Source organism: Triturus cristatus, chromosome 10, assembly GCF_964204655.1.
Source record: "Triturus cristatus chromosome 10, aTriCri1.1, whole genome shotgun sequence".
NCBI lineage: Eukaryota > Metazoa > Chordata > Amphibia > Caudata > Salamandridae > Triturus > Triturus cristatus.
The window spans coordinates 1,022,776,487-1,022,798,920 of record NC_140593.1 but is presented as its reverse complement, the minus strand read 5'-3'; the positions used below and the strand labels follow the sequence as shown (position 1 = coordinate 1,022,798,920).

General features: G+C 39.0%; 2 protein-coding genes across 4 annotated transcripts in view; one reads left to right on the top strand and one right to left on the bottom strand.

Annotated features, from left to right (window-relative positions):
* Positions 1-22,434, top strand: part of METTL9 (methyltransferase 9, His-X-His N1(pi)-histidine) — a 126,874-nt gene that overhangs the window by 89,128 nt on the left and 15,312 nt on the right. The gene's annotated exons all lie outside the window — the stretch shown is intronic.
* Positions 1,227-21,457, bottom strand: IGSF6 (immunoglobulin superfamily member 6). Its single transcript, XM_085629029.1, has 6 exons — positions 21,333-21,457; positions 11,238-11,594; positions 5,367-5,464; positions 3,034-3,090; positions 2,864-2,947; positions 1,227-2,383 (listed from the first exon to the last, which is right to left on the bottom strand). The coding sequence occupies exons 1-6, from the start codon at positions 21,391-21,393 to the stop codon at positions 2,345-2,347; spliced, it is 696 nt and encodes a 231-aa protein (XP_085485155.1). The 5' UTR covers positions 21,394-21,457; the 3' UTR covers positions 1,227-2,344.

The following is a 22,434-nucleotide window of genomic DNA, read 5'->3' as shown; positions in this document are numbered from 1 at the left end:
ATAGCACTTTGCGACCTAGTCAAGTGTTTGAAGCACTACACAAATAATAAAGTATTAAAATGGTGTCCAGGTTTGATGCAACACCAGCTCAGTGGTGGAACAGATGTTTTGTTATGCTCAGCAGCAGGACGTTAGTGATGGTTTGGACTGGAGGGAGTAGGTAGACAATTAGCCTTTAAATTGGGGAGAAAGAAAAACTTTTACTATGGATTATGGAACTGTCCCCTCAACGCAGAACTTCATTGCAATGAAATCTTGAGATTTTTCAAAGTTAATGGTGATTTATCCTACTTGTGTTTCACTAGTAGATATCAACCATCACCAACATGAGCAGTCCAGCAGAAAGGCAGCCCTTTATCTATAGAAAATGGTATTCACATCCTTCGTGATTCTTGATGCTGTGCTCGAAGCAGATACAATCCATCTCAAATAGAATTCTGGCATGGGGCCACAGATGCTAGCAAAAGGTGCGCATGAGGGGCCTGGACACATCATACCTTTCCAACCCCGGCTCATCCAACCTGCGGTTGACCATAAACTTTAGTCAAGATATCTCAAAATGGAAAAGCCAGTGCAGTCACCAGCTAAGTGGGCTATGTAAAGGAGACCTGCGGAGCTGCTCACAGCTGCCACCTTATTAGAAACCATAAACTCTACACATGTCCCTCAAACTTCTTTATCCATTACACTGCTAAGCACTGCGTCTCATAGCACGTTAACTCAGTGGTCATCACTCACGATATGAGAACACTGCATCATAGGAACAAAGATAACATCCTTCCAACCACACCCCCTACACGGTGTAAGGTGCTACCCATGTAGTCAAGTGCTCAGCATCCCACATAGGGTAATAAGCACTATATAAATGTTGCAATACAGTGCAATCTTAAAAGGTTCAGCTGCTTTTTTACTGTTTTCAACAAAACCTATGCCCATGAAAGGCTGCACAGCTGACCTGCACGTTACGAATACCACATATGTAACTACCAATTATTTTGCCCCACATAGCCTTGGGCTATATTTGGTGACAGAAATTCTGCAATCCACCGTTAGAATTGATGGATATTCAGCAAAAGGTTTTCACCAAAGTTACTTCCTCCTTGGTGACTCGTTGATGGGAAAAACTCCTGCCATTATGGCAGGGAGTTCAAAATGCAGTGAAATGTTAAATGCCTGAGGTGGTCCTTCTACTAAATTAATGAAATTGCACCTGTAAAACTGCATCATTCTTGAAAATTTTAACAATCCATTTATTGATGTCCAAACTATTATATTTTCACAGATACATTAAAACTGGTCATCCTGTTATGTCTGCAAGCCATATTTTTCTCCTAGCTTCTGGAAACCACTTGTTCGAGCAGTGTCATTTCCTTTTGATAATAACAAAAACAATTTAGAAATAGCAATGTTTCAGTTCCTTTTCTTTCCTAAGAATTAGCATCTATTAAATGTGTTCTTTACATTTCTCATCTTCTCAAAAAGGGTACACTCTGCTTATTTGCACATTTCTATTTAGGTTTATTTTGATGTTGGTAGTGCGCTAACTCAATAATGCAACCACTGAGAATTGCACATGAGCGGTATTCTTTTTTCAGCACGCTGTTATTAATCGCACAATCATGGAAACGGTAGACAGACATGAATAAGCGATATGTTTTTGTAAACTTGTCTGGCATTTGAATCAAATAGAGTTTCACGAGACACATGCTACTCTCCTTGAATGGTTGCCTTTATGAATATGCTATGTATTTCTGACAAAGTGACAAGCCAGAAAGCACCGTAATAGAGCAGTGTGATGAAGATGTCCCTATTGCATGATTCCACCATCCCACTTTGTCTTTGGTGTTCTAGACCCACAACGTTACACATCATGGGAAAATAAGATATACATCATAACTTTGCTGTAAATAAGATGACTCCGGTTTTGCGTGTCCTGCCTGAAAGCATCAAGTTGCTTCGGATGGTGCCATTTGAGTTTGAAATCATGTGCAAGCCTTAAAGATTTAAGGTATTGTTAGGTCTCTATCCTTGCTTTCATCAGAAGCACCTTATAGGGAATTAATTGGCTTAAAACTGTTCTAGTTTGACAGAAAAACAATGTAGTTACTCTGATCCCAGCAAAATGTCTCTTAGTGGGACATTAAAACCTCTACAGTAAAACAGCATACAGGCACCTATTTCAGTGAGGTTGTATGTCCAGTAATCTGTGGTGAACTGTAATCTGCAGATCATAGCGGTGAAGATGAATCATTTTTAACATGTGGATGATGATGCGCATATCTGGGTCTGACATTTCTCTCGTTTTAGTGATGCACAGAGCACATACAGTGAAGACAGAATACCTTCAAGTATTTTGATAAATAGTTTCATCGATTGTGTTATCCTGCAAAAAAAAAAAGAAAAGGATTTTTTTTTTTCCAATCTGATTTTTATCTCTGTCCTTTGCAATTAGCCTTTAGCAAGTGATAAGTCTGGTGCCCCAAGCGCATTCATTCTGCTGAACCACCATACACTAGACACAATATCTACTAAACCAAAATAGAAACGATCTGATTTCTAATATATACAGAATGCAACATTACAAGACCACCAAACTTTAAGCAGAGTTCAGCTTACAGGCTGCATTTTAAACAGTAGTTTCATACATGATGATTTTTTCTTTTTATAGTTCTAAAATATACTTTTTGAAAAAAAGTTAAATGATTCATTCGGTCTGTTTGAAGCATTGATTAAACGAGCTGACGGATTTCTATTTTAGTAATAGAAAACATTAAAGTTACTAATTTACTCTGAAATCAAAGATTGTGGGCTCTTTGCCTGTTTTGAGTGTGACATATTGAAAATAATAAGCACAAATTCTTACAGGCCGACGGGCTTTCCAGGCACGTCTCTTGTGATACATTTCTTGGACAACTGCTTGAAATAATATACGTCTTTTATGGCTTTTCTAAGAATAAATATAAAAATTAAAATCAGGACACAGCATGAAGATTTGTAATATGTTTGAAAAAAAAATTAACAGTAGATATTTACATTGCCTTCATCTTCTGGAGCTTGTCCGTCAGAATGCTTTTTTTCTTTGTGTTTTGCCTAGAAAATAAAACCATATGTATTTGTATGTATGTTGTAAGTAGGATACACAAATAGGTGTACATACATAAACACTTAAATGATAGATGGTACAGAATCTGGAATAGGTGCAAGAGACCTTTTGAAGTGGATTTCCTTGGATATCCTCAAATTAGCTGGGTGATGCAGTCAAATGATTTTTGTGGCATGCTTCTGCATCTAACGTTGTTTATATTCTATTTTCCATTTCTAAATGTATTTTAGAATTTCATTTAAGATCACTATTGGGGGATGGTTTTGTCTCGAACGTCTGTGACATTGCATTGTGTCAGCTGGTTCTCCATAATACAATCTTTCAGAACTTTCTAATTTGTCATTTGATAATTCTTTGAAATGACCAACATAATATATCTAGCTCTAGAATTTCTCAATACAGTTTTCAGGAACGTATCTTTAATAATTGATTGTGTAATTGTTTAAGCTAACATATTTAGTTCATTATGTGTTCCACCACACTAAAATGTCTTCTTTATTGCATGTCTGTGAAATAAGATTCATTAGTGGGATTTGACTGTTATAAATTTCTTTTGTTAATTGGTCGACAACAATATTTTACTGTGTAATATGAATAGAGTATCTGCAATTAGTAAAGTTTATAGATGTGAGTCAGTAGTTGTAGTCTATCAAAAGGCAGCTAGCAACAATGTGTTGCCTGTTTTAATTGTATTTTAGAAATATTGAGTGTTTTTTTAAGTTACTTGCTAATGCACACCCTCTTATGTAGTAGTAATAAACCTTATTTGGTAGCCAAGTACTATCAAAGTATACATACACAAAAACGTTGCAATAAATACATCCGAATGCATTTTAAAATATCTTCCAGCACAGCTCATTTACATTTAAACAATGGATACTGTTCAAAATTCCTTCCCTTCTATTTTTACTAGCGTGCAAAACAAAAGCCGTGGTCGGGCAAGGCTATGTGCGATTCAAGCAAACACTTAAAACATATAAAATTTGTCTTTCTACTTCATGTATAAAATAGGCATTATTAAAATCAAACAGTGGTTAAAAGATTTGGTCTAGGCGCTAGGAGTCAAATTCAGTAGCCTGCCCTCAACACCATTACTCTTGTGATACACTTTGACAGTCTCTGATCCATGATGGGATTTATTGGCACCGTTATCTTCTTATGAATTCACTTATCCCTCATCAATTCAGAAATATGGACCCCTATGTTGCCCACTTTTCCACATTATGTTTTTCCCAGTGGCTACATCGAATTGAGTGATGTTAGTGAGGAAAATGCCTTCGACCATGCAGTTAAAGTAGAGGTCCGGCATTAACCCCTTTTATTAGTGTGGCGCTGACATCCACTAATGAACAGTAGACTTAAATGCTGTGCTAGCGATCTGGTAAAAGAGGTGAAAAACACATTTAGTCTGAACTGTGCAATCCTACCACAAAGAATGTAAAACAATTGCACACATTTTTCAGTTCTGTCTGAACAATACTCAATTTCCACATACTCATCTACTTGGTGGTGTATTTTACAGGTGTACAGAATACCATTGAAAAACTGGTTGTTCACTGAATGTCAGTGTTCCACCTAAGACTTGGCTGGCAAAATGTACACACTCCAGTTTTACAAATGCAGGGAATGCTTCCCAGAGCTTCAAAGGACAGTATGATCATATAGATGTCTCTAAGTGGCCAAATTACTTGTACATAAATCAGTTAATGACCTACTGGAACTTATGGAGCAGTTAATTTCCAAAACCATTGTAAACTGTGTTGCACTGCAAGGCGTCCTGCTAACCAACATTTATGAGCATAACCTCACCAATTAGAAGTGCCCTCCTGAAACCTTTGCCGTTTTTTTGGCAACTGCACATGAGTGTCATAGTGTAATAGTCCGCAGAACCGAATTGGGAGTTGTGGGTCACACTATAGCCAGAAATTAAATGAGCAGTGAAAGAGCTAATTAAGGACAAGCTACTTTGCATGCAGAGAAAAACAGTAAAAGCCCCCCAAAAAGCCAGTGGGTGAGTGAAGGGAGCCATATTATAGAGTAGGCAGTTGTAAAAATTTAGGTCATGAAGGTAGATGGTTGTTTTCTGGGAAGTTATTCTTTGATATAAATATGCACAAATAAACATTCTAGATAATTTGATGTGATCACAGCTAATACACCATAGGAACCAGTGGATGTAAACGTTCTAGACAAGCAATCTAGCTGATAACGTGGCAGGGGAGAGTGGACCTACATTGTTTCAACTGTACCCATCTTTACTTACCTTGTAAAGACAGAGACAAATGGAAAGTAGTGCAAGGATGTACAAAAACAGCAGCACAGTGAGAACTATCAACAGCGTGACTTCTGAACTCCGTGGCTCTGGGTTCAAAATGAGAAAACATTGTTAGTGTCATGGAGTAACTTTTTATGTTTGTAAATTCCTACTTCTCCTGTCATGCATTTGAATCTTCCCTTTGCTGCACCACCCTTGTGTTGAGTTCAATAAATTAAAAAATGGTTTATTGAGCTCATGTTGGTAAGTGAAAGGAGCCTGGATTGTAGTTCCTGGTAGATACAATATTGCCTCCCCTTGCCCTAATTCTCGGGCTTCTCGCTGCTCTCTAAGATGTGCCATAGTAGAGCTGGCAGTGGCAATAGAGTCACCTGCACCGTCAATGGATTGCTGTAATTTAGAAATATTTACACCACTTTTTTCCTTGAAAAGTTTAATATCCTTGGGATATGCAGTGCACGTCGACTTTACTAAGGCAATAGGAAACTTCTTTAAAAATTGCAAAGTTCAAGTCAGCCAGGGAGTCCGAAGCATGTACTTCTTTATTAGAAAAATATTAAATGGATGATAGAATCCATTCTCCTCCATGCAGTACTGTCTCCTCCATATCCACTCCACTACAGCAGGGCTTAAGTTGGTAGGCCACGTTAAATTATCTCTGAATTGACTCTTAAATGTTTTAGTGAGTTTGATACTTATCTGTTCTCTTGGGTTGTTAACATTTGGAAGTGCTTGTTGTTCATAATGCTCATTAACGCATGCACTTTCTATTTTCTGTCAAACCCTGTCCTATTGTTGTGGTAAGGTCTGGGTTCTATAAACATCCGAAATTAATAAATACATTGTGCATAGAGGTGGTTCTGCCTGCGGTTACATTTCAGCTCCTTACCCCCACAGTACAGTGTAAAGTAGCCTGCTCCTACAATCAGATTGGATACCTCTTCTGAGTGCTTATCAGGTTGGAGGCAAATGTAATGTTGGGTTCCTAGAAAACGATTGCATTTTGAGGCACCATTTTCCATCATTCCAGTTTTAAAAGACTACCACATTCTTTTTGAAAGTTGGGGTCATGTTTAACGTGAATCGAACCAATTGAGCCAAAGGACTGCATTATAATATTATGGAAAAGGGGAACCCAAAAGTGGAGCATGGGGTCTCTGAGCTATTTGCTAACTGGAGTTTAACTATGAATATTCAAGCACCAATGGAATTTAAGCAGATTCAGAGTCCAGCATTTGCCCTACTCTAGCAGTTTAGTTGTAGTGTGGTAGCTTTCAAGTGTAAATAAAGGAGCTCATGGGCTACTGCATCAGTATGCAATTATGATTCTGTGATCTGCCAACTCCATCTGCTACTAGTTTCTGCCTCAATTTGTCCTAATGCAGTAAATTTAGTGAAAGCGACAGAAGTGAATTTTAGAAGTCTCCAGGTTTAGAGAAAAAATCAAAAGCAAATTATTTGTGCTCAGACCAGCAGCATGTTTTCCCTTTTTATCCCCAGGTTTTGCAACTCTTAGCTGCTTTTTAGCAAACCTTCATATCTGTCTATTGTGTGACATACTCTTCCCCTGGCTGTTCCCCCCCCACCATTAACTGAATTCTTCTTCCTCCTTGCAAGCCAGCTACCTCTGCTCAAGTTGTTTTGACTCTCATTCACTAGCACATCTCTCCTTTTCTAACTGTTTCTGTGTATTACAAAAAGTCTCCTTAAACTCCATTTGGGATTAGATTATACATGGTGCATCAATTTAGTATTTATTCCCAAAGTCAGTTTCCTTAAATCTTATTTTGCAATTGATCAGTTATGCAACCCCTTTCATTTACCTACAATTTATACTGTTTTTCAATTGAAAGGAGTAGACTGTGTCATTGTAAGTTGGAAAAAAACGAAGTTTGAAAATAGATTGGTATATATTTACAGAATGAAAGGGTTTGATGTCTGCAGAATTTACTTTAATCCCAGGGTTAGTGTAATCCCAAAAGTTGAGTTGATATCAAAGCGACTTAACATGGTCTGTTGTTGTGGAGTACTGAAAGGAAACAAAAAGATTGGTGTAAAATGCAAGTGAGAACAGAAACAGTCGACACGTGTTTCACCCAGTGGGCTGCTGGCCAAGGCTTCTTCAAAGCAGGAAAGTTAAAAAAGATAACTGCATTATCTCTTGCTTGGCATCCCGCCGAGGGATGCAGAATTTTCCTAGGACTTTTTAACGTTTTACCGGAATTATCTGTCATGACCTTCTGGACGATAAGCACAAACTATTTACCATGACTTGCCTGCCTTGAAGAAGAAGCCATGGCCAGAAGGCCACTGGGCAAAACGCGTGACGGCTGTTTCTGTTCTCACTTGCATTTTTTAGAAAAATACTAATAAAAAGGACCAAATGACAACGATCTTTTTGTTTCCTTCCAGTACTCCACAACAACAGACCATGTTAAATCGCTTTGATATCAACTCAACTTTTGGGATTACACCAACCCTGGGATTAAAGTAAATTCTGCAGACACCAAACCCTTTCATTCTGTAAATATATACCAATCTATTTTCAAACTTCGTTTTTTTCCAACTTACAATGACACAGTCTACTCCTTTCAATTGAAAAACAGTATAAATTGTAGGTAAATGAAAGGGGTTGCATAACTGATCAATTGCAAAATAAGATTTAAGGAAACTGACTTTGGGAATAAATACTAAATTGATGCACCATGTATAATCTACTCCGTTCGTTCTTCGTCCATAATATTAAAATTGGATTTCATATTCTTGGAAGTGGAAATTTCAAGATTTTAAATGATTGTTTTAGTGTATAATTAAAGACAATTTGGGAAAAAAGATTTAATTAGGTCTTTCTCTAGAGTCTTTACTCTGCTCCCTTTTCAACACTTAGACCCAAGACCAAGGTTGTGTTATAGATATTGGAATGTTTTGTGTTTTATTAATATTGCATGATAGTCTGAGTTGCATAGAAGTAGTATATTAATACAACAGTCATTGTCACCATACCAAACATTTTAATTAATTTTATTTTATTATTGTATGTATTTTTGTGCCCTACTGTTACTATACTCTGGTCTTATTTCAGTGGTGACTAGACTGTACTCAAAAATAGGTGAACAATAGCATGACAGCAGAACTATCGTAATATTGATGTTCAGCCACAGGCTTTCTGCCAATAGAGGGTGTGGCAGGCAGTCACCACTAGGCGTGCAGTCACAGCTCCATAATGGGTTGCACTCTTTCCAGCCTGTTAAGGAAACCTTGGAAATTCCTACTTGCACTGCTGTGCAGGCACGAATCTGAGGGTCAGGGGAGAAGTTTGGCATTGACAATTCTCAACAGGCATGAGAAATTCAAAGGATTCCATAAATGTCTAGTGATTAACAGACTAACTGGATCACATTAGGACCATAGACCATAAGAGCATGATGAAATGTATGTGCAGGAAACTGGACAAAGCGCAACTCATTCCCCTTTTAATGGGTTCTACTTTCCCAAAAGGTGTGGCTGCTACGTTAGAGCATTGATATATTCATATATATATATTCTGTTTTTAAGTTTGAACCCTAATCAGACTTTTTAAAATTAATCTATCTCATTTATCTTAAACATGACGTACAATTGTAAATGAGACACTCCAGCCACACTTAACCACTTCCTTATAAAACATAAAACCTTTATGAAAAAAGCCACATAAGACTGATGTGACAAAATGTGTTTTACAGATTTATTTCAATATATTACTAGTTACAAATTTGCCATCTGAGACTGAGCTTCAAACCTAAGCTTTATCGTTATATTTCAAGGTTTTGCAGAGTGGCAACATGGCACATAAAAGGCAGCGGTTTAATTTCAATCTACCGCTCCTTTGCTATGTGTCTTGTGTTTTAAATCATCACTTGCAAAGACTACTTTTGGAGTGTTTTCTTTGTCACTTGTCCAAAAATGTAACTCTTTCCATAAAAAAGTGTACAAAATATCTTCCATTAGCAATATTTTTTGGTTTAAAAGACACTCATTACATACCTATAGTTTACTTTTTATACCTCATGTGAATCGATTGAGAGGTTATTACATTTTCACCACTAATTGCTTGGGGTTGAGGGAAACCTTACTCGGCCCAGACACGGAAAGGATTGACAGATTGATAGCTCTTTCTCGATTCTGTGGGTGGTGGTGCATGGCAGTTCTTAGTTGGTGGAGCGATTTGTCTGGTAAATGCCGATAACAAACGAGGTGCATGGCTGTTCTTAGTTGGTGGAGCGATTTGTCTGGTTAATGCCAATAACGAAAGACTCCTCATGCGAACTAGTTACACGACCTCAAGCAATTCATTTCGCACTTCAGCCCCCTCATTTGGGAGTGTTTTACCCTCTGATTCGCTTCCAACAGGTCACATTTTTAATACCGAATCGCATCGGTATGTATGAATTCTTTGGGACCGTAAATGCAGTCACAAAACATTAGCATTTTACCACCTACTTCCCCTTTGTGAATGTTTGTAAAACCATTTTTAAAAGAGCTGGATCACTGCCTGCTCTTAAAAAATGAAAAGAAACCTTCACATTTAATTTTTTTTGTAAAGCATCTCGTTATCTTTTAAGGAAAACGGGATGCTTTACACAAAAAAGATTTCTATATTTAAAAGCAATCACAGACATGGTGGTCTGCTGATCTCAGGAGGTCACCATCACTGTGAGTTTTGCGATTCCTAGGGTTTCGCAAATTGAGACCTACCTTATTAATATTCATGAGGTAGGTCATTTGCGCCCCCCCCCCCTCCCCCCCGGAGTCACAAAATGTGTACTACACACCTTCATACATTCCATTTTGCAATCTCCTAATTGTGAATCCTTGTGATTAGTAATTGGGAAATCGCAAAATGGTATCTTCATACATCTGGCCCTTAATTTCCAGTGAACTATTGTTTTTTTTAGCACTTTGTATTACCCCAGATTCTCTAAAGTTATGCGGTCACACTTGGTAAAACATGCTTGAAAACATACTAAGGTGCTCACTTTATGGTGATATATTAATTGAAATATTGCACAATGTTACTGCAGCTCAGTTGTGATCCCACAGCCATTTAGTAATATGAGCATTTGCATGGGTTTTTAGTACATCTATTACTGTGCTTCAGGTATAACTAACAACATATGTTCTGTATTCAGTAAATATAAACACCCACGTTCATTTCAGGCACCCACGTTCATATCAGGCTGTCCTTGAAAAGGAACATTTGCCTACTGTTGTTTCTACCCTTGCCTTCTATACACATCAGTTAGCTAAATCTGTAAGATATCACAGTAGCTAGCATAGTAACTTGAGGACCTGCTGCAGAACTTGGTTGTAAACCAACAAACCAATCCACGGATCCTGGCAGGAATAACCTAGTTTATACGCATTGAGTTTTATAAAATGGGTACTGTGGCAAAACCTCCTATTTAAGTGAAAAGAGATAATAATTGTGTGTGCACATCATATATGGCTAATATTATAATTTGGATTTTCGATATTATTTTTATGTAATCAATATGGTCATTTTGTACTTTCTTCCTGTGCATAGTGTAATTTGACTGTCTGTAGGGTTTTGTATAATATGAAGGTGCTAGGGGTATATTTGTCAAAGGTGTATAGTCCATCTCCTACAGCGATATAGCAGGGACAAAGAAACCATAATTTTAGTTTGCTTGTTATGAGTTTCAACTGCTCTCCCACACTTGTTTCTGCACAGAAATATCACATGCAAGTTAAACTACCAATCAGCTAGTGTCAGCTGAGAGGTAACCACCTTTCATATGTAACTCAACGTTACTCATGCAAGATCATTCTGTAAGCGGACGGTGTTCCCCCAACACTCACCGGTTACCACAAGAGTAGTCCCTTGTCCTGTCTGCTTGGCGGTTGCTACATTGAGGTCCGTGAATGCTACGCCACAGATATAAATGCCACTGTCATTGGGGCTCAACTGGTTGATCTCAAGTGACGCACAGTTTGACTTTAATGGACTTGCTTTGAACTTAAAGGTTTTGTGGTTGCAACTCGGTGTGCACAACTCCTCGTGGTACCGTTCGAGGTAGCGAAACCAGTAGATATTGGGTTCGCTGAGACAGGCAGTTGCAGTAACATTACAGGTAATAGTTGCTTTTCCGCTGGTTGGTTCCACCTTCATCCACCTCTCCTGATGGACAGCAATACTGCATGTGTCTGTGATAACAACTGAATGGAAATATTAGAAGATTTTATTTACAGATTGTTTACTAAAGCATTTCTAAACATGCTGATAAAAACATCGACACCTAAAGTACCTTCTTGGTGTATGCATTTTTTTTAGTAAATATAGTTTGGTCTTTACCTACAACATAATCATAGTTACTCCACTAATTGTCCACCAACGTAATGTCAGTTAACGGTGGGCTCGAATGCCTCTTTATATACAAAGTGTGGCTTGATACTATTTATAGAAAATGGAACATTTTAAAGCAGAGTGCTCTAGAAGCATTAGTCAAATTGTATAGGATTTCAGAACAATTTTACAGGGTAATTGGGGCTATTTTGTTATTTGTAAAACAAAAAATTAAAGTGTTATACCCGCTTTATGGTCCACCAAATATAATACAAATGATATTAAAAAAATGTATACAAAAACAGATAAAAGACTACTTCCAATCCACAAATAATATTTAAACAAAGTGAGAGACTGGCATGGCCTAACACTATACAACGAACCATAAAGCCATAAGCTACTGATTCCGAGTTGCCATGTTTATTCAGCATGGTATAGCAATACCTGTCTGTAAAAGAAAATGTATTTTGAAAATCCAGAAGACTGCAAATGTCATAAAGGTTTTTGAGACAGCATTCTAAATACCTGCATCCCAACCGTTCTGGAGTTTGCCTACAATCCTCTAGGAGCCTTAAACTTTTTGTAGGTATTCAGCTAAAACAGTCTTTCCACACCTGCAATATGCTGTAAGTTAACCAAGTAATAGGTTGAGGGCTTAAATAATTTTCCACATTAGATTTAAATGCCCTGAAGTTGAAATTAAATGCAAAGTCATTTCGGTTCTTGCAGAATGATTTTGGGATCATACTTTTTTAAAATCAGAATGAGTCATACGTCATCATTGTATACTGCTTGAAGTCTAAACAGTTACCTTTTGAGATGTTAGTATGGACGGACATTTCATGTTGTCACCTTATATTTCATGGACTTGTTCAAGCAGATGGTGAATCTTAAGGCTGGATTAGTGACAGTCAGTGCCAGCATTTACGAAGATAGATTTAAGGCGCTAGACTTTAGTTGTCAAATCTCATAGAAAGGCCAGAAAATGGCCTCTTTATCTGATTGCAGGAAGAGTTCCATGCTGTTTTCCCTCGAGCACTTGATGTCATCGCATTGTCCCTACACTATGTTAATCTGAGTTTCAAATATCAACCCAAAATTCCCTTTTTTTTTAATTTATTTTTTTATAAATCTTTTATTTTAGACAACAAAGCAATACACAGAAAAAGAAATACCAAAGAGGCATAAGTTGTCAGTACCACCCTCCCTCCCTAGTGGTTCCCTCCCACCACCCGATCCAAAAAGAAAAGAAAAAAACCAGAAGGAAAACAATAGAAAAAACAGTTGCTTGGCTCTCTTACCCCTGACTAGATTCAGACAGATCTTCATCCGCATCAGACCATCCTGTTAATGGCGCCCAAATTTCTGAGCCTTTTTTTAACGCTCTGCGTCCCTTCCTTTTATACACGGCCATCTCCCAGCGATAAACCGCAAGCAATTTACCTAGCCAATAATAGATGGAAGGGGGATCATGATCTAACCAGACACCAGCCAGACAGAGCCTTAGTACTGTCTTGGCTATGAACACAAAAGTCTGTATCGGCCAAGCCATATCCTGATTGCTCACCCCTAGAATTATTACTTTTGGGGTTAGATCCAGCCTAAATCCCAGCATGTCTCTAAGCCGTTTACTAATCTCAATTTGAAGATGAGCCAGTTTGGGACACAAAGCAAACATATGCACACTGTCAGCAGCTAATAATCCACACCGTGAGCAATTCACACCTGAGGTCCCCCAACCCCCCCCCCCCCCCCCATTTGAATATTCGTGCAGGTGTAATGTATAGATTGAGCCAGGTTTTGAAACATTGAACTTAAAGATTAGCCGTAATAAAAGCCGTCTGGCCAAGCAAGAGCGAATCGTTAAATTCACCGGCCCCCAACTTGAAGGAGATCTTGCCAACGACTTAAATGTTTAAATTGTCTCCCATTTCCTTATTTAGTAATTTATAGATTGAAGACCATGAAATTCAGCCTACTCCCAGTAGAGTGTCAAGCAAGGGGACCTTAATACAGTTAGTTAACTGTTTTCTTAGCCAGAAAATCTCTAATCTGTAGAAATTTTAAGATTCCTGACTAATTCCATAAGGTCACAAGCAGAGCGAAGATGTACTGGTTAATGTAAGGACAAGGTGTCAGTCAGTGTAGCCAAAAAGCTGAACCTCTGTTTTGTCATAATTTTTCCAAAGACCATTGACCTGCACCGCCTGCAGACACCCACCTATCTTTACATCATACTGCGAGCACCCCTACTAGTCTAACAGGATCTGTCTCATTAGACCAAAGCACCTTAAAGATGTTAACATAAAGTTAGAAAATAGTTGATCCTCGGGGTATCCCGAGTTTGAGGCCATGTTGCAGTAGCACAGGTTCTGTTAGCTTGTTGGCCAGTCTGTGACATAAGGTGGAAAAAACATGGCTCATAGAACATAGTAAAGCTTTGTAGTCAAGAGTGTCAAAGCTGCCGAAAGATCTAATTTCACAAATGCTGCAGGACACCCACAAAAAAGGTTTCAAAAACGGTTATGGGAAATTGTGCATCTTCAGGTACATTGGCATCACTGATAATAAATTAAACTATATAGGATTCAAGCAAGCATTAAAGGATATTTGGTGAAAATTAGTGACTAATCCTGGCCTTCGCAGCTACACTTGCAAAGTAACATTGGCCATAACTGGATAGAATAAAAAAAAATGTTTTATATGAGCTATTAAGTACCAAAACATCTACTTGTTTTTTCTTAAAATGTATTTGTTTTAGGCTCCCAAATTATGTAGCCGGGTAGAGGGGCTCTTCTTTCTGTGTTTTTGTTTGTCTGCAGAAAGGGGACCGACAAAAGATTTGATTGGCACCTGGAATTAGCTTCAGAGGACACTCACTTTGTTGCATAGTGAATCAAGTGTTTGTGTTTTTTCCACACAGAGGTTCCCCTTTTGGTTCAGAGTACAGCAGTTTTTTCCGAAACGTGTAGACCTTGTAATATTTTTCCGGGGTTCTTCCTTACTATAAATCATCAATTGTCCATGGTGAAAGTTGGGTCGATGGAAGACTCTGCCGCATGTGCACACAATAGGACTGTGTGTGTGTTAGTGTGTCCACTATCTTTGTGTGGCCTAGAAACAGCTTTAGGTATCTGACCAGCCTTGTAGAATAAAAAGATCATACATAATAAATACTTACATTTATGCATACTTATATGGGATTTGGGTCAGCCCTCTTCGTATATTGATCTATTGTCCTTCATATTTTGTTTCTGCCTACTACAGCATACAACATGGACCAATGGGTCAGCCCACTTCAACCATTGGCTGACTTGTGTGTAAAGGCATTTTTCCAAATCACCTATGTACATGTGCTTTTCAGTGATAAGGCATGTGGACCAAAACTGTACTTTAACAATGCCTTGTTCCATTCTTTATTTCTAAAATGATCTATTTAGTCATCCTTGTGCATTTAATCTAGATCAGTGGTTCCCAAACTGGGGTCCAGGGACCCCTGAGGGTCATCGAAGCCTCATCAGGGGGTCCGCGACTACTTTGAAAATCAAATAATATTAACAGATTAGTAAAGTTTAGATATATAAAGATACTAAGTGTACAATTGAACATTTTAAAACCTACTGTAAATGTGAAGGAACTAGAAACTGGAGGCTAACAATTAAATTAGTATCCTCAGATTCATTTGTGGGAGCCGTGCAAGTACATCAAACGGAATATAGTATGGATGATGAGTGGCTTCAATTGAATTTAGAAAACCTCCAACCATTCTATTAAAATTACATTTTGATTACTTTTCTATTTACATGTGTTTTCTAATTAAATAAAATGTGTCATTTGTCTATTTGTTTGATGAATGCTTTTTTCTGTATTTTTGTGTATTGTTTACTGGTTCAAATCATCAACATTGCTTAGGCTGGGGTCACCGACTTCCAGTAATGACTTGTGGGGGGTCCCCAGATTCGAATAATGATTCAGTTGGGGTCCCCGGGTTTTAGTAATGATTAAGTGGGGATCCCCAGAAGTCAAACGTTTGTCTGAAGTTAGGTAACCACTGATCTAATCATCTAATTACAATAATTGAAAACCAATAATGTTTTGTCGTGTCAGTAAGATTCATATTTTTCTGTGATGTGAGTTAACATTGAAAAGTCTTTCTATACCTGTTCAAAGTACACCTGCCTGTTAAGAACTACAATAGGGCTCTATTAAAATTATACATAATGTGTAATATTTGTTTCATTTTAAAATGTTTATTGCAAACATAGGGTCGCCACATTTCCTTTTTTTCTGATATAGGTTTGCAATAAAAAGATTTTAAAAATGAACCCTTGTATCAGCTTGCCAAAGTCACTTTTTTAGCTTTGCCAAAGCTCGTTTTGCCACTCATCTATACCTAGGGACTTCAGCAGCAAGATCAACTTTAACAACGTAAGGTCCTCCCAAAAAATATGTATTCTACCATCTGTAATTTTGCTTTTCCAGTCTTTTTTTTTTTTGTTGCTTTTCCAGTCTTATCTCGCTATTACGAATACCAAAGTTCAAAGAAAAAAAACAGACTGGTGTGTTGCTCATGCGTAAAGGCGTGGAAAGGACATTTGCCACCTTCAGCTCTCCTTTCTAATTATTAGCTAATAGTATGCGATTTGTTAAGTTCAGTGGTGCATATTGACACCCCAGACAAGGGCTTCATGTGAAATTTACACTTAATTGCAAGTTGTGCCCATGACTTGCCCCACATTGAACAGCGCTTGTCTGGGTCACTGGTGGTTGTAATCAGTAGACTCAAAGAGGGGTGCACTTTTACACTTCAGGTCATTCATTTAATCCAAACCTATTGACCTGTTAATTGAAAGCTCAATAATGTAAAACGGGAGAACCCCCCTAGTATCACTAGACAGGGGGGATCCTAAGATGGGCCTAGTTTGGTGGACGAGTAAGGGGAAAAGGCTCTGTTGTGGTCCTCCGGTTCTGCTGCGAGGATAAAGCCCATAATGCCATATACTAATGAATCTTCTTACCTATTCGGTTTAGGGAATATGCCCCATGGGTCAGGACAAAAACATGCACAGCGTCTCATACTGGGATCGAAAAGGGGAAAGGAATTTAAAGACAAATTCATCCCAGCATGTCCGGGCTACGCAGTAACGTGTGCCATGTTCAATACTCGCTGTTTGTTGGTTGCTTTGTGTGGCCGCACGTTCCTTTCCTTCTGTCTACCCGAATGCTCCGGGTGCTAGAAACCCAGGTTTAATATTTATGGCGTGTCAACAGGCGAAGTAGGTTCCAGGTAGTTACCGGAAAAATAGCAACGTGCATTAACAGCCACCATCTTTGAGTGGTAAAAATGCAGCGAATGTGTTTATATGTCTATTGAAGAGACCTACCTTACACCTAGATCTTGGATCATTAACATGGAACACACTTATGACCTTGACACTCTGACCAATGTACCCTAATATCTCAAGTAATGTCATTCCCGAGATATACCTCTTATACTGGGCACCCATATGCAAGATATATGTGCTCTTCATATTCACCACATTCAGGTATACTATTTGCCTTTGTATAATATTCCACCAGCTGATCAAGATTTTAGCCTGCATATTTACATTACACATGATTTCACTCTTGCAGTGGTTTAGATATTTAGTGCCTACGGCCAACCACTTCAATAGTGGCAAAGTGAGCAAGGCACGCACGTCCCAGGATGCTTGTTTCCGGTCCAGGGAGGAGCTGGCCTGGCAGTTCGGGTTAGACTGTTCCAATGAGGAACAGGGTCAAGACTTAATTGCATATGTCTGGGTCTGACCTGGGTGGAGTAGTGAGCAGAAGAACGGTGATGGATTTAACCCAGATCTAATAGTGACTGGGGGTAAGTGTCTGAAAAGTTTCAGCACTCTGTCCATCATCTCCTTGTGTTTACTTTGCAGATTGTGCAATCCGAAGTGCCTCAAGCCATAATGGCATCACTGGCCCCCTAGAGAACTGGCCGTCCTATCACTCCACCATGCACCCCAACAGTGATTGTAGGTATAGTACCTGAACTGTGCACGGAGATTTTATCGGCGTCAGATTTTCTTGCTGTATTGGCTGGGCATAAGGCAGAGGGCTACCTGCTGTGGGTGGCCCTGGTAGCCCGGAGTTGTGATCCGCTTAAGCTATTTTATGCGTCCTGCTAGCCCTGCCCACCAGTGGCTGGCGAGATATTGTCTGTGGTTCAAGGGCCTGTCTGCCACTGTGCAGTTTTATGTAGATGTCAGGCTGTCTTTAGCAGGAAGCTCAGTGCACAGTGCAGGTTCACTGGGGAGAGCAGAGACGGAACAGCACTTAAAGTCTTGGCAAAATGTTGATATTATTATTGCAAAATCTTATTGTCTATTGTGTGCATTGTTTACAAGAGGAACAAAAGTAGTTTGTGCATCATTCCCAAGCAAAAAATGTGAACATTACATTTTGTTGATTGCACCCTTGACTTTCCTAATGTTTCGCATTTTTTTAGATTTATAAGAATTCAACAGCTGTATGCGTAATCTTACATTTCTGTCTATACACCTAAAACAGAACTCACCATTATGATTAGAGTTATGGTGCAAGTTTGATTTCTTTATTTTAATTTGTATTAAAATAATTTCTATTTGGAAAATTCTCTTACACCACGAATGACAGGCGAGCTTTATTATTCAGTCTGAAAAATATTTGTGAAAGGCCATTGATGATTCCTGCGAACACTTACCACGCAACTTTTAGCGGTTTTTAGCCTATTCATTAAATAAATCCTGTCCCCTCCTGTAGAAACATATACATTCTTATCTACTGCAAATAGATCACACTGCTGAAATTTTTGCAATGCATCAGGACATGTCATTTACGCTTCCAGATTATATTTTTATGCACCTAAATTTGGTGCATAAAGAGACGTGGGCTAGGACTACAAGAGTCGATCCCTGCACTATTATGACTAATGGCCGGCATCTGGGACTGCAAGGTACGGACTGTAATGAAAAAAGTACCCTCTGCGCCAGAATTAGATATTTGGATGGTACCCCAGTTTGCCCAGATAGCACAATGTCAGTAGGGTAAATGGAAAGACGCGGGCTGTTTAATGATGTCTGACCTATACCCCGAAGGTAGGTTTATCATGCTGCAAGACGCAATAGAACAGGTTTGCGCTGGGTGAAGGGCAATTCCTGCAGTATGCAAAACTGGTAACCATGGCAAGATAACTATGGCCAACATTTCCGGAGGCCCCAGACGTTACACACACACTAGCTACAATGATTACAATGGCAGGAGGACGCAAGTTTGTAACTCAATTATACAGATCGATATGGGACGATAGAGAGGGTAAATCACTCAGGCCTAGGAGAAATGGCAGATGGCTATTGAGGAATCTGACCCCTGCCGATTGGTTCCGCTTACACAGAGAAGTTCTTAAAGTATAAGTATGTGCCCGATTGAAACAGATACAATATCATACACATGACGTACCTATCCTCTAGACGGTTACATGCCATTAATGCAGCACTAGACCCGCGGTGCCCCAGATGTCAATATTCAGAGGCAGACTTTGTGCATTTGGTCTTGCATGTCCCATGATAAAAGAATACTGGACAGACGTGATAGAGCAACTTAGCCAAGTAATGGGATGGACGATAACGTTGGAGATAAGGAGCTATCTCTTGGGACTGCTGCCCAGAGACCCAAAGTGTAAAACCGGCAGACGTTTTTTAGTATTGGGCCTAACAGTGGCAAAAAGACGGATAGCAATACACTGGTTAGTTATATGAGCCCCTATCAAAGACAAATGTGTGGCTGACCTTAAAGAATGGGCAACAGCACAAGAGGAACATATGAGGAAAACAATGAGGCGAGAAACTGCCGAAGGAGCTTTTAGCATGGGGAACGATGATACAGGAATTAAAAGGTTTGACCCAAGATACGCAGCAAGACCCTTATAGGCGGGAGGGGCAGGAAATAGAGGATACCTAGAGGACAAATGACCATACTAGTAACACTCAGAATGTCAGTGGATGAGAGAAACGCAATATATATTGGAATAAAATAATGTTACCTAGAACGATGCCCAATGTAATACAAATAATAGCTGCAAGTAGAAGCTAGTTAAGGAGTTACGAGTTACAGTTCACTTTGTTTGGTATACAAAAAACTAAATATGCTATACGGGAATGACAAGGAACAGTACATTATGGTGGATGAGAAATTGTTAAACTGTTATCCGTAACTTCACTGTATACCCCAGAATGTAAATGAATACTTGCTATAAAATGAAAGTCAATAAAGAAATGTTAAAAAAAAAAAAAAAAAAGAAACGTGGGATAGGTTTGCGTGCTGCCTACTAAGGGGGGGAACACAACTGTTTAGAAAATTAAATATTTCTATACCAATAAAGTACAAAAAGTTTTCAAATGCCCTGTAAAACTGAAGGAATTTGAAATTTGATGCTAAAATTAAAACGATATCTTGACTCATAAGAACAGAAGAAGATTTGTGACCTTAATTGGGGCGCTGAAAAAAATAAAATAAAACCACATTTTTAAAAGCCTCAACCTTCCCTTTAAAATTTCACTTTTGTGATTTTGTTTGTGAATTAAATAAAACATTTCAAAATGTGTTCATTTATTTCACGTATACTTGTTTCTGTACTTATTTATAGTTTTTTTTAAGCTCAACCCATAGAAACTGCTTAGGTGGGACTCCCCAGCTCCCAATAGTGATTCATTGGGGTCCACAGAAGTCAAAAGGTTTGGAACCGCTGGCATAGAGGCTTTCGAGAATGGGAGAAATTACGCGAGAAACTGGCTATATACATTGAACTGTTCTGGTTACACATGGTTACCTGTATTAAAACACGCTTCTAAAAATAGCCTTCAGAGGAGCAGCATCCCCCCAGTAAAGGACGTTTGCAAACGATGTTTCCCTGTAAGGATTGCTGCTTTCGGTTCCTGAAACTATCAAGCTGTTAACTAAATAAAGCCTGAAAATTCCAAAATGTCTTTTTTTTTTTTTTTGTTTTTTTTAAACTACAAGTGTGATTCGTGCAAGTTTTATGGACCGAAAATGGCATATTCCATTCAAACACAACAGTACGAGCGTGTAACTTTAAATACGTACATTACACACAACACTCCTGTGCATAGAGGAAATATTCCAATCACTAATTAAACGACATTTTGAGGGCAGTTGACTAAAAGCAACACAACTGCTTTGTTTTATGTTTGCTGAAACGTGACGGTGTAAAATTAGAACTTTGTGATGGCAAGTGAGCAGCGTGTTTAAGTATTGATGGTGTGTCGACAAATGTCGAGTAAAAAAAATAAAAGATATGTAAATTAACACCAGCCCCACACACCCACAGCAACGGTCACTTGGAAAGCCACGTTAACATGAAAATCCTCGACCCCCACCCCCCCAGCGACCCTCAATCCAAGGGTTTCGCATCAGAATCCAAGAGTTTGCACAGGGTTTGCAAGTTAACAGTGGCACACATCCCCAATAAATATAACGAGGTTGACTCGAGTTCATGGATTGCAAAAATCGCACTCAGACATTGGTATAAAATTATTGTTTCTCAAAAAGTAATTGTGCCTTACCACTGTTCAGCAGGATCACAGGCAGGTTCAAGATCAGCGCAGGCAAATCTAGGCGTACCATCCTGCATGTCTAGCTATTATGTGCTTAAAAAACAGGGAACTTGGTTTATGTGCTTCTGAGTGCCTCAGTTTAAAAGATTTCAACACTTCCTGAACACTGCATTGCACAGAAACAGTTTTCTTCATATAAGAGGTGTGGTTTTCTTGTCTTTGATTTAGCTGCTCATCTTGTGACAAGTCCATAAAAAAAGATCTTGTTGACCACTTCACAATGATGCACTCCCTGAGAACACGCGCCTGGTCAGATAATGTCTCTATGACTGGGAGATAATCTTCATTACCCTGGCTGTCCCTACTTCACCCATATACTAACTCTATGTTTACAGGGATGAGGAAATAAGGCCTCAGTTACTAACTGGTTATCTATCTCTTTTCTCCTGTTTTCACTTCGCCCGTCTCAGTACTCAAAATAGGAAGGTGCAAGACGAGGAAGTTGCAGCTGTCTCGTCATGCGCCCGGCTTCCGCGTTTTCCATTGGCTCGGTCTGCCCGTTACTACCATGAATAATGTCAGTCATATGAAGGGTGCAGAATGCTTCCCTTTATCTAGCACCAGATATTTACATTTACTATGTGCATGTCATTGCCTCATTTACTTGTAAAGCGCTCTGAAACCCGCAAGAGTCACGGTCGCGCTATAGAAAACTATTCAAATAAAACAATTGTTAAATGGTGTGCTTGGATACTTTTCCCTGACTCTTCTGAAGGTTGTTTTACTGGTGGAACTGGATAACATATTCTGGAAAATCTTTGTGGCGGAGATAAAGGGGGTGCCCAAGGGGTGTGGTAGCCTGCGTGAGTAAGTGAAAGTGACGACAGGTTGCCAGCATGCAGCCTTTGATGTAAGGGGGAAGCCTGTCTAGTTTCCACCATATTGTTTGTGGCACGCTCAGTAGAGCTGGTATACAATTCCATAGGACAGGACCAGCTCTAGCAGTCCAGGTACATCTTAGCAGGGGCGCGAAACCTTTAATTGAAGGAACCTACACATCTCCAGAGGCCTACTATACTTTTCGTTCTGTGTGGCTGTGGAGCTTAGGCCA

Bases quoted from the DNA above. Each gene is read 5' to 3' on its own strand.
- IGSF6 (XM_085629029.1), bottom strand. From the start codon at position 21,393: ATGGTACGCCTAGATTTGCCTGCGCTGATCTTGAACCTGCCTGTGATC. The intron at 11,595-21,332 runs GTAAGGCACAAT...ATTTCCATTCAG, and splicing joins TGTGATCCTGCTGAACAGTG to TTGTTATCACAGACACATGC. The intron at 2,948-3,033 runs GTAAATATCTAC...ATTTATTCTTAG, and splicing joins CTCCAGAAGATGAAGGCAAT to AAAAGCCATAAAAGACGTAT.